The sequence below is a fragment of the Scyliorhinus torazame genome, chromosome 5 (assembly GCF_047496885.1).
Source record: "Scyliorhinus torazame isolate Kashiwa2021f chromosome 5, sScyTor2.1, whole genome shotgun sequence".
Taxonomy (NCBI): domain Eukaryota; kingdom Metazoa; phylum Chordata; class Chondrichthyes; order Carcharhiniformes; family Scyliorhinidae; genus Scyliorhinus; species Scyliorhinus torazame.
The window spans coordinates 292,210,730-292,226,048 of record NC_092711.1 but is presented as its reverse complement, the minus strand read 5'-3'; the positions used below and the strand labels follow the sequence as shown (position 1 = coordinate 292,226,048).

The 15,319-nt window shown below is 44.2% G+C and overlaps 1 protein-coding gene across 7 annotated transcripts in view; it reads right to left on the bottom strand.

Annotated features, from left to right (window-relative positions):
- The window catches only part of atrx (ATRX chromatin remodeler), a 285,402-nt gene that overhangs the window by 160,419 nt on the left and 109,664 nt on the right, over positions 1–15,319 (bottom strand). For all 7 annotated transcript variants that reach the window (XM_072505740.1, XM_072505742.1, XM_072505738.1 and 4 more), the window contains 3 exons: positions 14,382–14,526; positions 3,005–3,114; positions 1,130–1,276 (listed from right to left, as the gene is read on the bottom strand). In XM_072505740.1, the coding sequence (XP_072361841.1) occupies positions 1,130–1,276; positions 3,005–3,114; positions 14,382–14,526 (402 nt within the window). The remainder of the gene's footprint in view (positions 1–1,129; positions 1,277–3,004; positions 3,115–14,381; positions 14,527–15,319) is intronic.

Genomic DNA, 15,319 nt, shown 5'->3' with positions numbered 1-15,319 from the left:
CTTCCCAGTTTGTTTCTGTGTTGTAACTTTTTACATATGTTTGTAATTAAAAAAAATTTTTTTAAAAGAGCTGAGGAAATTTGTTTCATAAATGATCAAGTTGTGCATGCAGATTGAGATGGAGAGTGCTAGAAAAGAGCTTTAGTACCTAGAGCAGACCAGGAGGATAATGGAGCTGCGGCCAAGCCCAGTTGGGTAGGCACAGTAAATAAAGTGGTGGACAATTAATTGGAGGAAAGGAGGCTCGACAGGGAGAAGACAACAGCCAAAATATTTGGTTGAGAATCAATTTCCCAATACAATCCAATTGATCCACCTCAGTAATTAACTTTACAGGCTCCTTATGATTGTAACATTTTGAAACACACATTTTAAATGTGTATTAATTAGAAGTAAACACTTTTGAATGAAATGAAATTTGCTTATTGTCACAAGTAGGCTTCAAATGAAGTTGCTGTGAAAAGCCCCGAGTCGCCAGATTCCGGCACCTGTTCGGGGAGGCTGGTACGGGAATTGAATCATGCTGCTGGCCTGCCTTGGTCTGCTTTAAAAGCCAGCGATTTAGCCCAGTGTGCTAAACCAGGCCCACATCGGCTCAGAATTCTCTCCCGCTTTGCATCATGTTGATTTTTATTTTTTTTATCCAATCAGTAAATCACTGTATCCCTGTCTTAAACCTCCTGTCTTAAGATCCTGCAACCTCTGTTTTGCCCCCAAACACTGGACGACTTCACCTCTCCCTCAACGACTTCAGCAGTTGGTAACCATTAAGCCTCCACTCAGTTCTCAAATTTGTTAATCTGTTTTTTGTTTTAAAAAATGGCTCTTCTCTGTGCCTTTGGTTCTTAAACATAGTTGCTCTATTTCCATTCTACCAGCCCTCCAACCCTTCCAACAGGATCGAGGGACAGAATGATCTGCAGCTGTACGCATGTTTGGTGACAAATCAGGGGAGAAAATGTTGGACGTGTTTGTTGCGACATGGTTGCTCAATCACAGGAACCAGAAGAGAATAAAGTTAAACCAGATTCTAGTAGGACTCCCTATACATTTTAATCCAATGTATTGATATCGTCTACAAAAAAACTCACGCTTTAAAAAAAAGTAATTGCAACAAGGTATACAATACCTCTAAACATTCATCATCATCAAGTCCTTCCTGCCATTTGTTAAATTCATTGATCCAATTAAGAACGGTGTTCAGTGGACAAACGACCAAAGCAGTACTGAAGTCTAGCTTCTCAGACAACAGCATGGTGTGCAAGAAGGTCACCACCTGCAACCAAAGCAAGAAAAATTGTTCCTTATAAATTATTTTTCCAGCACCCAATCTAAATACACAAGGTAAAGCAGATCATCACAGGCTCACATTCACTATACAAACTGATAATGATTTTAAATTATTTTTACATTATGTGCACAGAAGTTAGTTATGAAGTGGTTGGTATTGACTTCCGGGTAAAATAGAATGCAGCAAAATGAATGAGCTAAAAGAATGTAAAAATGTTGAGATAGCCATGGGATTGGTACATTAAATTTCCAGTAAAGCCCATTTAAATAATATATTGTCAATTATGAAATTGGAGTCTTCTGGGGAATACATACTAAAGTACAAATCTGCACTTAACATTCAATTTTTAAATTAAGAATTTGAATAAGACTCATTACTAAATACCTTATTCCAGTGCCACAGAAAATAGAGGAATCACAATTACCAAAATAAAATTAAATGTTAAAAATGGTAGCATTTCTAGAACCCCACTCGAGTACAAATTAAATCAATGAACAATTCAATTAAGTGCATTCTTTTGCAGAATTCAAAATAATTTGCCATTTACTCAATGCTATATTGTACATGTCGCAATTTTTTCAGTTTTGGTTGAAACGGACAGATTTCTGCCTCACCAACCCAGATTCCACAAAGACATACATTTCACACTTTCACATGTTTTTCACACTTTCAATGCAAAAAGTGATCACAATTAATTGCTTCATATATGCTTACCCAAGTTGCTGAAAAGCCTGGGTGACAGCACATGACTAAATGTAATGCAAAGTTTCTGGATATTTGGTTGAGAAAAGGGTGCTGTAAACTGCAACTGATTGAACTGTTCAACTTTAACTTTATATCAAGTTATTTCTCTTATGTGCATTTTACATTTTCCTTCCCCCAACACAACCCCCACTTTCCACAGCAAAAAGCTAACCTTATTCGCAACAGATGATTGGTTCCACATAACTAGTGCTGTTCTCTCCCCCTTCATCTGTTGCTTCAGTACAGCACTTCTGTCAGGAGGCAGAGAGAAAACCACCTTTTCAATAGAGAACTGAGGGTTGTTCTGAATAAATTTGCTGATTTGCCACAAATGAATAATTTCTTGCCTATACTTTTTAATTAAATGTGATGTTTCAATCTCATCTTGGCTGCTCTATTAAGTGATCTTTCTTGCTGCCACTTCACTGTTCCTCTTTGGCTGAATATCTTTCTAGTGTGCATGAGCAAAGAAAACAACCCTCTGGTCTTTGGCATAAAATATAAGGAATTTTGACTTCACCTGAAATCTACATTCACCATTTTGCACTTAAGACTGTATGCAAAAACCACGGTTTTGTACCTATGGTTATAAACATCTATCCACTGATACAGTGCACACTGATCTCAATATCAGTCTGGCTGAATACACAGCCTGGTTTTGTGCACATTTCCAGCATGAAAAAAAAACTATGCAATAAGCAGGCTTAAGGGAAGTCTCGCTTTGCTCAGCTACAATAGAACATCACCTTTAGGAATGTTATGACAGAAAAGCTTAATTGTAAAAGGCATATTGGAAAACCTTCACTATAATCTTGGATCCACCCAAATGCAACAGTAGCTGTATTACTAAGTCATTCTTATAAATTTTGCACTTCCTGCAGAAATTGAAAGTAAGTATTTTTTTAAAGTTGCAAGCGAATATATTGGTACATCACCAACTTCTAAGCCCTTTGCAGACCAGACGCTCACCTGCAGTGTTTTTCCAAGTCCCATACAATGTGCCAAAATGCACCCAGAACCGTTCTCCTTTGCGGCTTTTCTCACTGACTCACAACAACAATCCCACATGAATTGCACACCTGCACAAATAAACAATTATTTTTTATTCAGAAAAAAATCTATACAACTTCAAAAGAAAAGGGTAACGTTATATATTTTGATTTTGGAAAAAGTACATTTTGTTAAATACTAAAGCAATTAGATCAGCAATTTTTGGTCAATCTCGAGTTCCAACACTAGATAATAGGTGGAGACAGTGCACAGTTATACCACTGGCCAGGCTACTGGGAACATGGGTTTAAATCCCATCATGGCAGCTAGTGAGATTAGAATTAAATAAAAAGAAATCCGGAATTGAAAGCTAGTTTCAGTAATGGTGACCATAAAACGATTAGTGATTGTCTGGTTAAGGATTTGCCATCCTTACCGAGTCTGACTTACATGTGACTCCACACTCACAGCAATCCAGTTAGCTCTTCTGTAATGGGCCAGCAAGCCATTCAGTTCAGAAATAATTGGAAATGGGGAACAAATGCTGGCCTTGCCAGCGATACCCACACCCCATGAAAGAATAAAGAAAAATGGATGCAGTTTAGTTATTAGTACTTCCAGCTTTTTTGGAATGCCATACAGTTTGATACATTTGTTTTTAATTAGTTTTTTTTGACCATTAAAAAAATTCCATCATGTTATGAAAACACAGTTCGAGACTGAAAGATCAGCTTTTACACTATGCTGCCTCTTTACTGATGGAAGCTGCTACACATGTTTGATGGTCTTGGATGCAGAACCAGGATAAATGTTCTCACTTTTTATAGCATTCTTGCGCACATGTATTAGTGGCATTGTAACACCAGGGGTGCGAGTTATCTCAGGGCTATTTAAGAAGGAACTAAGTCGAAACCCTCTTGAGCAAAAGAAAGTAGGAAGGCACTCAAGTGGGAAATTAGGAGGGCTAGGAGGGGTCATTAAAAAGTCCTTGGCCAGTCGGATTAAGGTGAATCCCAAAGCTTTTTACTTATATGTAAAAAGCAAGAGGGTGGCCAGGGAAAGGATTGGACCACTTAAGGATAGTGGGGGTTATCTATGTGTTGAGCCGGAGGAAATGGGCAAGGTACTAAATGAGTACTTTGCATCAGTGTTCATGAAAGAAAAGGACTTTGTGGATGATGATTCTTGGGGAGGGTGTGTGGACTGTCTGGATCATGTTGACATCAAAAATGAAGTGGTATTGGGTCTTTGTAGATTAGTCTCCTGGGCCGATGGGATTTACCCCAGAATGCGGAGTGAAACAAGGGAGGAAATTGCTTGGGCCGTAACTGATATCTTTGTATCCTTAGTGGCTACAGGTGAGATCCCAGAGGACTGGAGAATAGCTAATGTGGTACCGCTGTTTAAGAAAGGTAGCAGGGATAATCCAGGAAACTATAGGCCGGTGAGCCTCACGTCGGTAGCCGGTAAATTATTGGAGACAATTCTCAGGGACAGGATTTATACCAATTTGGAAACAAATGGACTTATAAGCAATAAACAGCATGGTTTTGTGAAGGGGAGGTCGTGCCTCACTAACTTGATCCGAGTTTTTCAAGGAGGTGACAAAGATGATTGATATGGGGAGGGCGGTGGGTGTTGTTTACGTGGGCTTCAGTAAAGCCTTGGACAAGGTGCCTCATGGCAGATTGGTACAAAAGGTGAAGTCACACGGGATCAGAGATGAGGTGGCAAGATGGATACAGAACTGGTTTGGTCTCAGAAGGCAAAGGGTAGCAGTAAATGGGTGTTTTTCTGAATGGAAGGTTGTGACTAGTGGTGTTCGATAGGGATCTGTGCTTTGGCCTGTTATTTGTAGTATATATAAACCATTTGGAGGAAAATGTAGCTGGTCTGATTAGTAAGTTCATGAATGACACCAAGGTTGGTGGAGTGGCAAATAGTGTTGAAGATTGTCAGAGGACACAGCAGGACATAGACAGGTTGGAGACCTAGGCAGAGAAATGGCAAATGGAGTTTACTCCAGACAAATGTGAGGTAATGCATATTGGTAGGTCAAACATAGAGGGGGAAATTACCGTAAATGGCAGAACTCTTAGGAATATAGAAAGTCAGAGAGATCTGGGCGCGCAGATCCACGGATCATTCAAAGTGGCAACACAAGTGGACAAGGTAGTCAAGAAAGCATACAATGCTTGCCTTCATTGGACAGGGCATAGAGTACAAAACTGGCAAGTCAGGCTACAGTTGTATAGAACCTTGGTACGGCCGCAATTGGAATATTGCACACAAACGGAGGTTGAGGTGTAGCCATCTAAGATGGCCACCTGCAAAGGACCATGGGAATTATGGCCAACCCAGGACTCAGATACAGAACCTTTGTGTATCTGAAACACAGGTAACCAGACCTGATCGAAAGCCCCGCTCGTCTGCATTTTAATGGCCCATTTTCCCAAGACAATAGAACTCCAAACATGCAACCGGTACAGCCACAGACTGATCGGCGCCACTCCCCTTACTCAGAAAGCCCAACTGCCAAGGTCAATGACCGCTAAGGACCCACCCAGCCACCAAGGCACCCGCCCCTTTATTGGCCGAAATCGAAGACAGTGACCAGAGCCCTGTCGAACTATTGGGTCCAAGGTTAAGGACCACCCCAAAGAGCACGAAATCCCAGAGGGATAAAAGAGAGCACAGCCATGTGTTCTGTCTCTTTTGGATCCGGCCTGTGCCAGCCCAATTGCAGCAGGAACAGCCAGCTAAATTCAAGACCAACGATCGCTACCTGACGGATGAGCCCAGCAGAGACAGAGCTACTTTCTTCGAACCAGCCAAGTGAAATCCAGATAAAGGCCTTATCCATTTGCACAGTGCCAGTCGCCCTGAAGTTAAGTATAGGTTATTGTAGCTGATAGGTGTAGTTTAACTCGTAGTATTGTGTTTGCATGTTGAGATGAATCTTGTGTATGTAAATAAACCATCTTTTGAACTAACTAACTGGTTGTGTGGTCATTTGATCGATATAAGGGAAGGCTTGTGGTTCACGAAGATAAATAGAAATACCTACAGTATTGGAGACGCTGCAAGGTGGGCCCGAAAAACACCAACATTATTGGCAACAGACATGTGACCTGATAGATGTCTACAAAGGGGCATGGATGAGCTGGCACTCTTTCCCTGGGTGGAGGTGTCAGTCACCAGGAGGCATATGTTTGAGGTCTGTGGGGCAAAGTTTAGAGGAGATGTGCGAGGCAGGTTTTTAAATTTTTTTAAAAATATAAACACAGAGGGTGTGAGTGCCTGGAACGTGTTGCCAGTGGAGGTTGTGGAGCAGATACATTAACGGCATTCAAATGACATCTCGACAAATACATGGATAGGATGGGTATAGAGAGATACGGCACTAGGCAGGGCTGAGGGTTTTGGCCAAGGATGGTATCATGACCAGCACAGGCCTGGAGGGCCGAAGGGCCTGTCCCTGTGCTGTATTGTTCTTTGTTCTTTCTCCCACATCAATTCCCATTACAAAATCCTGAAAGAAGCATAACGCTCAAAGGTAACAGGGTTGCTTCGGTCATTGGTATGATTTTAGAGTCCATTATTAAAGATGAAATCGGGGAGTACTTGGAAGTGCGTGATAAAATAGGACTGAGTCAGCACGGCTTCGTCAAGGGGAGGTCATTTCTGACAAATCTGTCAAGAGTTCTTTGAGGCGGTAACAACAAAGTTTGACAAAGGAGAACCAGTGGACATGATTCAGTTAGATTTCCAGAAGGCCCTCAACAAGGTGCCGCATAGGAGACTGTTAAATAAGTTAAGAGCCCATGGTGTTAAGAGTAAGATCCTGGCATGGACAGAGGATTGGCTGACTGGCAGAAGTCAGAGAGTGGGGTTAAAGGGGTCTTCTTCAGGATGGCAGCCGGTGACTAGTGATGTGCCACAGGGGTTGGTGCTGGGACCACAACCTTTCACAATATACATCAATTTTTTTTCTTTTAAATTTAGAGTACCCAATTCATTTTTTTTTTTCCAATTAAGGGGCAATTTAGCATGGCCAATCTACCTAGCCTGCACATCTTTGGGTTGTGGGGGCGAAACCCACGCAAACACGGGGAGTCTGTGCAAAATCCACGCAGACAGTGACCCGGAGCCGGGATCGAACCTGGGACCTCGGCGGCATGAGGCAGCAGGGCTAACCCACTGCGCCACCGTGCTGCCCCACAATATGCATTAATGAACTGGAAGAAGGAACTGAAGGCACTGTTGTTAAGTTTGCAGATGATACAAAGATCTGACGAGAGACAGGTAGTATTGAGGAAGCAGGCGGGCTGCAGAAGGATCTGGACAGGTTAGGAGAGTGGGCAAAGAAGTGGCAGATGGAATACAATGAATGTGAAAAAGTGTGAGGTTATGCACTTTGGAAGCAGAAATGGAGACATAGACTATTTTCTAAATGTAGAAATGCTTAGGAAATCAGAAGCACAAAGGGACTTGGGAGTCCTTGCTCACGATTCTCTGGTTAATGTGCAGGTTTAGTCGGCAGTTAGGAAGGCAAATGCAACGTTAGCATTCATGTCGAGAGGGCTAGAATACAAGACCCGGGATGTATGTCTAAGGCTATACAAGGCTCTGGTCAGACCCCATTTGGAGTATTGTGAACAGTTTTGGGGCCTGTATCGAAGGATGGATGTGCTGGCCTTGGAAAGGGTCCAGAGGAGGTTAACAAGAATGATCCCCGGCATGAAGAGTTTGTCGTACGAGGAACGGTTGAGGACTCTGGGTCTGCACTCGTTGGGAGTTTGGAAGGATGAGAGGGGATCTTATTGAAACTTACAGGATACTGAGAGGTCTGGATAGAGTGGACGTGGAGAGGATATTTCCACTTGTAGGACAAACTAGAACCAGAGGACACAATCGCAGACTAAAGGGACGATCCTTTAAAACAGGGATGGACGAATTTCTTCAGTCAGAGTGGTGACTCTGTGGTACTCCACAAGCCCAGTAGTAGGGTGTGGGGACAGTAGCGGCAGCACAGGGGTTTGGAGGGGGCTTCGGTGTGAGCACAGATATGTGATAACCATTGGTTCGCTCCTGGGGGGGGGGGGGGGGGGGGGGGGGGGGGGGGGGGGGGGGGGGGGGAGAAACTGTACGGGGTTTTTTTTTTGGAGATGGCAGTGGGCAGGGTTTGAGAGATTTGGGGATCTCTTTCTTGATGAGCCTTTTTCAAGTTTGGAGAAGCTGGAGGAGGAGTTTGAGTTGCCAGGTGGGTTCCAGTACCTGCAAGTGAGGGATTTTGCAGAGGCAAGTCTCGAGCTTCCCACAGCTTCCCTCCCAGGAGGCCCTGTGGAGAGTTAACGCGTCCATGCCGTGTGCCAGGCACAGCCTGATCCAACTCAGGGTGGTCCACTGGGCTCAGATGGCTGTTGCCTGGATGAGCAGGTTCTTCGAGGAGATGGAGGACAGGTGTGGGCGATGTGGGGGAAGTCCTGCGAATCATGTACACATGTTCTGGGCGTGTCAGAGGCTGAGGGGCCTTTGGAAAAGATTCACAGGCGTCATGTCAGAGGTCCTGCAAGGGAGGGTAATTCCAAGTCCAGAGGTGCCGATCCCGGGAGCACAGGGGGTGAGAAAGGCCGATGTTTTGGCCTTTGCTTCCCTGGTGACCTGGAGAAGGAGTTTACTGGGATGGAGGGACTCGGAGCCCCCGAAGTCAGGGGTTTGGGTTAGCGACATGGCGGGGTTTCTCAGGCTTGAGAAAATTAAATTCGCCCCGAGGGGTTTGTTACAAGGGTACATCCGGAGCTGGCAGCCGTTCAGTGACTTTGAGAAAAATTAGAATGGTGGGGGCGGGGGGGGGAGGGGCATGGAAGTGACAAATAAGGGTAGGAAAACCAATGGCAGTGTGTCGCTATAAACCATGTTGGCTGGGGTTTGTGTTTGGGAGGTACGATGGTTATTTTCGTTGGATGATATTGTTGAAAAAAGTGTTAAAATTATAAATGCCTCAATAAAACATTTTCTTAAAAAAAAAAGAGAAAAATATCAGCCATGATTGAATGGAGGAGGCTCGTTGAGCCAAGTAGCCTAATTCTGCTCCTGTATCTTATGGTCTCCCCAATATGTTGTGTTGTGCAGAGCCACGACAAACAAGAGCACAGTATCTCGCTCTAAACTCACAGCACAAGGATTCTTCTGGTTCATCCTCACAAACAAAAATCACAGGAGACATCAAGTTTCAAGTATACTACCATCAGCCAAGAACAGTCAACATACACTGACATCTCTTCCATAGGTTCTATTCACAAAATACAGACTTTGCGTAACATACATGGCCCCCTTAGAACAATGCCGTTCTAATGTACTGTAACAGGCTGCCATTTTACTTTAATTTGTTCTGCAGAGAGTCCCAGGAAACAGTTGCACCACACCATTCTCCCCTCTTCAATATCAATCCAATTATTCAAGCACCATCAAACAAGGACTGAGTGGAGGTGTTCAGGTGAAGGAGAAATAAATAAGATCAACGAGATAGCTCATGCCTCCTTCCTAGAGCGTGGGAGTGGAACGGTGTGTGCCATGAATTGATGGATGATATTTGCTTAATCTTTAGCATTCATCACAGGCAGCTGAATAAGAACATTAGACACTATTGTTAAATACCAGAGAGCCAATGGCATATTCAGTCATCTGTTCTAAAACAGTGAAGAATCATTCTTGGGAAAAGTAGCGTCTCTCAAACATTAACACAAAAATGCCAAGATGACTCAGGCACCCAGTTGCACAAATCAACCACGATCAGATCAGAAAGACTAAGATAACAGTAGGCTTTACTACATTCAACACAATTTGGAATGCTCTCATGCAGTATGACAAACCTCCAGCATTCGCACCTAGCTCCAACATTGGGGCTACTAGACAGTCCAATCAATATAGGTAGTTTTGTCTACCACTGGTCACCATTCTCAACCGTCTGAGCAAGTGCCTCGAGACCAAGCAGGCTCAACATTTCTACAGTCAACACACATGCATCCAACTTTTGCAGCATCAAATGGGTCCAGGGCCCTGCACTCAAATATTCGATCATAATTATCCTAGGGGCTACATCACTGGACTCCATTATGAAATAAATGAAACATAATTTCCCACATTAAACGGCCTTGTAACACTGCTTGAGGAGACGAAAAAGACCAAGTGAAGAGAAACTTGGGACAATCTGACAGAATCAGTACAGAGAATGCATTGGTGCTTCCACGGTGTAGGAATATCAAAAGTTTATGTAAAAATTCCAGGCAGGTGTTGCTTGCTGGAATTAGCTTCACACCAATCTCATTGCCAAATCATAACCTCAACCTTTTTGCTTCCTTGTCTTCATGTGGGCTTGTTACCCATCCCTTACACAGCTTGTAGAGTAGCATCCTGCCCAATGGATATAAGCAAACAAGTCTTTGTGTGTTCAACAGAAAACAGAGTCAAGGTTAATTGGGGTCATTTTCAGGTTGGCAAGCATCCACAGGGATCAGTGCGGGGGCCTCAACTATTTACAGTTTGTAAATGATTTGGACGAAATATACGGTTATTAAATTTACTGATGACATGAAGATAGGTAGGGCATTAATTTATGAAGAGGAAATAAGGAGTTTGCAAAGTGATATAAATAGATTAATTGATTGTGCAAAATTTTAGCTGACGCAGTATAATAGGGAAATATGAACTTGCCACCCAGTCAGGAAGAATAGAAAAGCAGATTAGTATTTAAATAGAGAGGCTGCAGAATGGTGCAGGAGAGATCTGGGTGTCCGTTTACATGAATCATAAAAAAATCATTATACAGGTAAAGCAAGTAATTAGGGAGGCAAATGTATTGTTGGCTTTTATTGTAAGATGGATGGAATATAAAAGTAGGGAAGTCCTGTGTTGGGATCCCAGATGACAACCCAACTATTTGCAATTTGTAAAACAGAGAGGAAAGGTGATTGCATCACAGCAGTGATAACTGACCAATAGTATCTTTTATGTTAAAACAAACTTTAACACAGAATCAACCACATTATCAACAAAGAAATGGCTTAAAAAATTTTTTTTTTAGAGTTTGGGCAGCAGGGCAGCACTGTGGATAGCACAATTGCTTCACAGCTCCAGGGTCCCAGGTTCGATTCCGGCTTGGGTCACTGTCTGTGCGGAGTCTGCACATCCTCCCAGTGTGCGCGTGGGTTTCCTCCGGGTGCTCCGGTTTCCTCCCACGGTCCAAAGATGTGCAGGGAGGTGGATTGGCCATGATAAATTGCCCTTAGTGCACAAAATTGCCCTTAGTCTTGGGTGGGGTTACTGGGATAGGGTGGAGGTGTTGACGTTGGGTAGGGTGCTCTTTCCAAGAGCCGGTGCAGACTCGATGGGCCGAATGGCCTCCTTCTGCACTGTAAATTCTATGAGTACCCAATTCATTTTTTTCCCAATTAAGGGACAATTTAGCGTGGCCAATCCATCTACACTGCACAGCTTCTTGGATTGCGAGGGCGAGACCGATGCAGACATGGGGAGAATGTGTAAACTACACATGGACAGTGACCCAGGGCTGGGATCGAACCCGACCTCAGCGCTGTGAGGCAGCAGTATTAACCACTCTACCGTGCTGCCCCTAACAAACAAATAGCTTAACAGTTAACAGTAAATCAAATAATTTCCTAAATCTGCCACTAAATATGACAATTAAGCAAACCAACACGGTAGCACAGTGGGTAGCAATGTTGCTTCACAGCTCCAGGGTCTCAGGTTCGATTCCCAGCTTTGGTCTCCTTATTAGAAAACGTATATAAATGCATTAGCAGTTCAGAGAAGGTTAACACGACTCATTCCTGGGATGAAGAGCTTATCTTATGAAGAAAAATATAACACGTTGGGCCTAATCCATTTGAGTTTTAAAAAGAGTGAGAGGTGGCTTTATTGAAACATATTAGATTCAGTGGAGACTTGATAGTGTGGAGAGCAGGAAGATGCTTCCCACATGGGAGACACCAGAACTGGGGAACACTGTTTAAAAAGAGATCCCCTTTAAAACAGATATGAGGAGAAACTCTCTCTCAAGGTCACTTGTCTATGGAATTCTCTTCCTCAGAAAGTCGTCGACGTTGGATCATTTATATACGTTTTCTAATAAGGAGACCAAAGCCGGGAATTTATTTATTTATTTTTTTCTTCTTCTCCGAACCATGGCTCCCCTTCCATCTTTGACTCCCCCTATTTCCCTCTCTGCCATCCTCTTACGGAGCTGGTGTGCCAGCATCCGACTAGCCTTTTCCCCATACTCGTAGGTCGCCCCCTGCGCTTTCCTCCACTGTGCCTCCGCCTTCCCTGTGGTCAACAGGTCAAACTCCGTCTGGAACCGTCGTTTTTCCCCAAGTAATCTTTCCTCCGGGGCCTCCGCGTATCTCCTGTCCACTCTCAAAATCTCCCCCACTAACCTCTCCCTTTTCATACCCTGTCTTCTCCCTATGAGCCCTAATGGAAATTAGCTCTCCCCTGATCACCACCTTCAACGCCTCCCATACCACCCCCACCCGCACATCCCCGTTGTCGTTGGCCTCCAAGTACCTTTCGATACACCCCCTCACCTTCCCACACACCACCTCGTCCGCCAGCAGTCCCACATCCAGCCGCCACAACGGGCATTGGTCCCTCTCCTCTCCCAGCTCCACCCAGTGTGGGGCATGGTCCGAAACGGCTATAGCCGAATACTCCGTCCCCTCGGGATGAGCGCCCTACCCAGAACAAAGGAATCTATCCAGGAGTAGGCTTTGTGTACATGGGAGAAGAAAATTCCCTGGCCTGCGGCCTTGCAAACCGCCATGGGTCCACTCCCCCCATCTGATCCATAAACCCCCTAAGTACCTTGGCCGCCGCCGGCCTCTTTCCAGTCCTTGATTTGGAGCGGTCCAGTGCTGGATCCAACACTGTATTGAAGTCCCCTCCCATTATCAGGCCTCCTATCTCCAGGTCCGGAATGCGCCCCAACATGCGCTTCATGAATCCTGCATCATCCCAGTTCGGGGCGTATACGTTTACCAACACCACCCACGTCCCTTGCAGCCTACCACTCACCATTACATATCGCCCTCCATTGTCCGCTACAATAGTCTTGGCCTTAAATGACACCAGCTTTGCCACCCCTCTATTCTTCGCGTCCAGTCCCGAGTGGAATACCTGTCCGACCCATCCCTTTCTTAGCCTGACCTGGTCCGCCACCTTCAGGTGTGTCTCTTGGAGCATGGCCACGTCTGCCTTCAGACCCTTTTAAGTGCGCAAACACTCGAGCCCTCTTCACCGGCCCATTCAGGCCCCTCACATTCCACGTTATCAGGCGGATTGGAGGGGCTCTTCTCCCCCCTCCCCCCCCTCCCCCCCCTCCCCCCCCTCCCCCCCCCCCCCAGCCGACTAGCCATCTCCTTTTCTGGGCCAGTCCCGTGTCCACGCCTCCCTCACCCTCCAGTCCAGAGGGGGGACCCCCGTCCCGACCACCTCTTCTGTGTCCCCGGGACTTTATTCAACACAGAACTGGATAGATTTTTGATAAGGAGTCAAGGGTTATGAAGGGCAGGCAGGAAAGTGAAGTTGAGACCACAACCAGATCAGCCATGACCTTATTGAATGCCACAGCAGACTTGAAGGGTCAAATGACCTGCTCCCAAGTCCAATGTTCCCAAGTTCCTTACCCTAATGGTGTACTCCACAACAATTCAGTTGGCACTATGGCCATCTTTATACATGCACTGCGTGAAGATTGTTAATAGGGGTAATAAACCATAGATGTAATGGGGAGGCCTGAGCTCCAAGAGCCAATTATTTATTCTCAGCACCAAATTGAGCAGACATGAACTGCTGCAGAATAGAGACATTACAGATGGACTGTAGACAATGGACATGAAGGCGCAACACAATGTGTGCAAATTGATGAGGTCTTTCCTGTTCATATATGCAAAGAGCATCCCTAATGGCGACGTGGCAGACCATCCACATTGCCTTGCAATCTTGGTTCGTAGTAAAAATGTACGCCTTTCCCATTTGATGAGTATTTTTTTCCTGCACAACTGATAAGGATGTTCCCCATACCCACCCACTTTATGAAAAACAAGGTAGTAATTTGCTTTGTACAGTAATGAATTTCATATTGGCTGAACCCCGTTTAAACTGAAAGGATCCTATACTTTGTAAATCTACGAATACTGTAGACAGCAAGAGCCACTCCAGTTTTTACGGTCACCTGAAACATCAGCTGATAACATTAGGTCTTGCATCGTCATATAATGCACAATCAATTAAGGGACTACTTAGTATGCTGGCCAACTTAAATACTTTTACTCACCATCTACTTGATGAGGTTTCAGTTTCCTCACCAAATTTCTATGGACCTGGACGATGGTTTCATTAGTCTCCTTATTTTCATCAAGGACCAATTTAGTGGTTATCGGACATTGTATTGGGGATACCCCTTCCGGCACTTGAACCTCCTGTAAATTTTAAATGAGATTTGGACAATTCTTAATTTTGGAGAACACATACTAATGAATTTTGTATGTCAAGCAAGTGGGGAGAAATTCACATATGAATTAAGAATAGGCCATTTGGTTCCCTCAATTCTGCTTAGCTATTTGATAAAATCATGGTTGATCAGAATGTGACTTCAACTCCACTTTTCTGCCTTACTCCTATATCCTTTGACACCCTTGATAGTCAAGAATCCAACTCCGTCCCAAAATATTCAATGCCTCTGCCGCTCGACTGGCGGGGTTGGGTGAAATTTCAGTTCAGAACTGGCCCAACCTGTTCTCACAAGTTAACCCTTTCAGCCCACAAATCAGTCAAGTCAACTTCTGAACTGCTTCTAATGCAATTATGCCCTTTCACAAGGCGAACAAACTCTCACAGTATTCCAGATGTGGTTGCATTTCATCTGCCATTTCCTCCCCCCTCGCCCATTATTAATACTCCAGAATCTCTCTTTAGAGGACTAACACTCCCTTTACTTACTCTTTTCCTTTTCAAATACCTGTAGAATCTCTTACCAAACTAATTTCACATGGTACTTTCTAGAGTCAAAATCATGAATCCAATATTTTTAATGCACATTTTAAAAGCATGACAGATATTACTGCTGTCTGCAATCGCATGCTCAATTTCAATTGACCCAAATTTGTTTGGCTATTGCATATAATTAATGGGGCAATGAGATGCTAAACCATCAACTTGAAATTAAAATATGGATGGACGGTTAATGCAGTGTGCCATTTCCTGTGGCCAGCT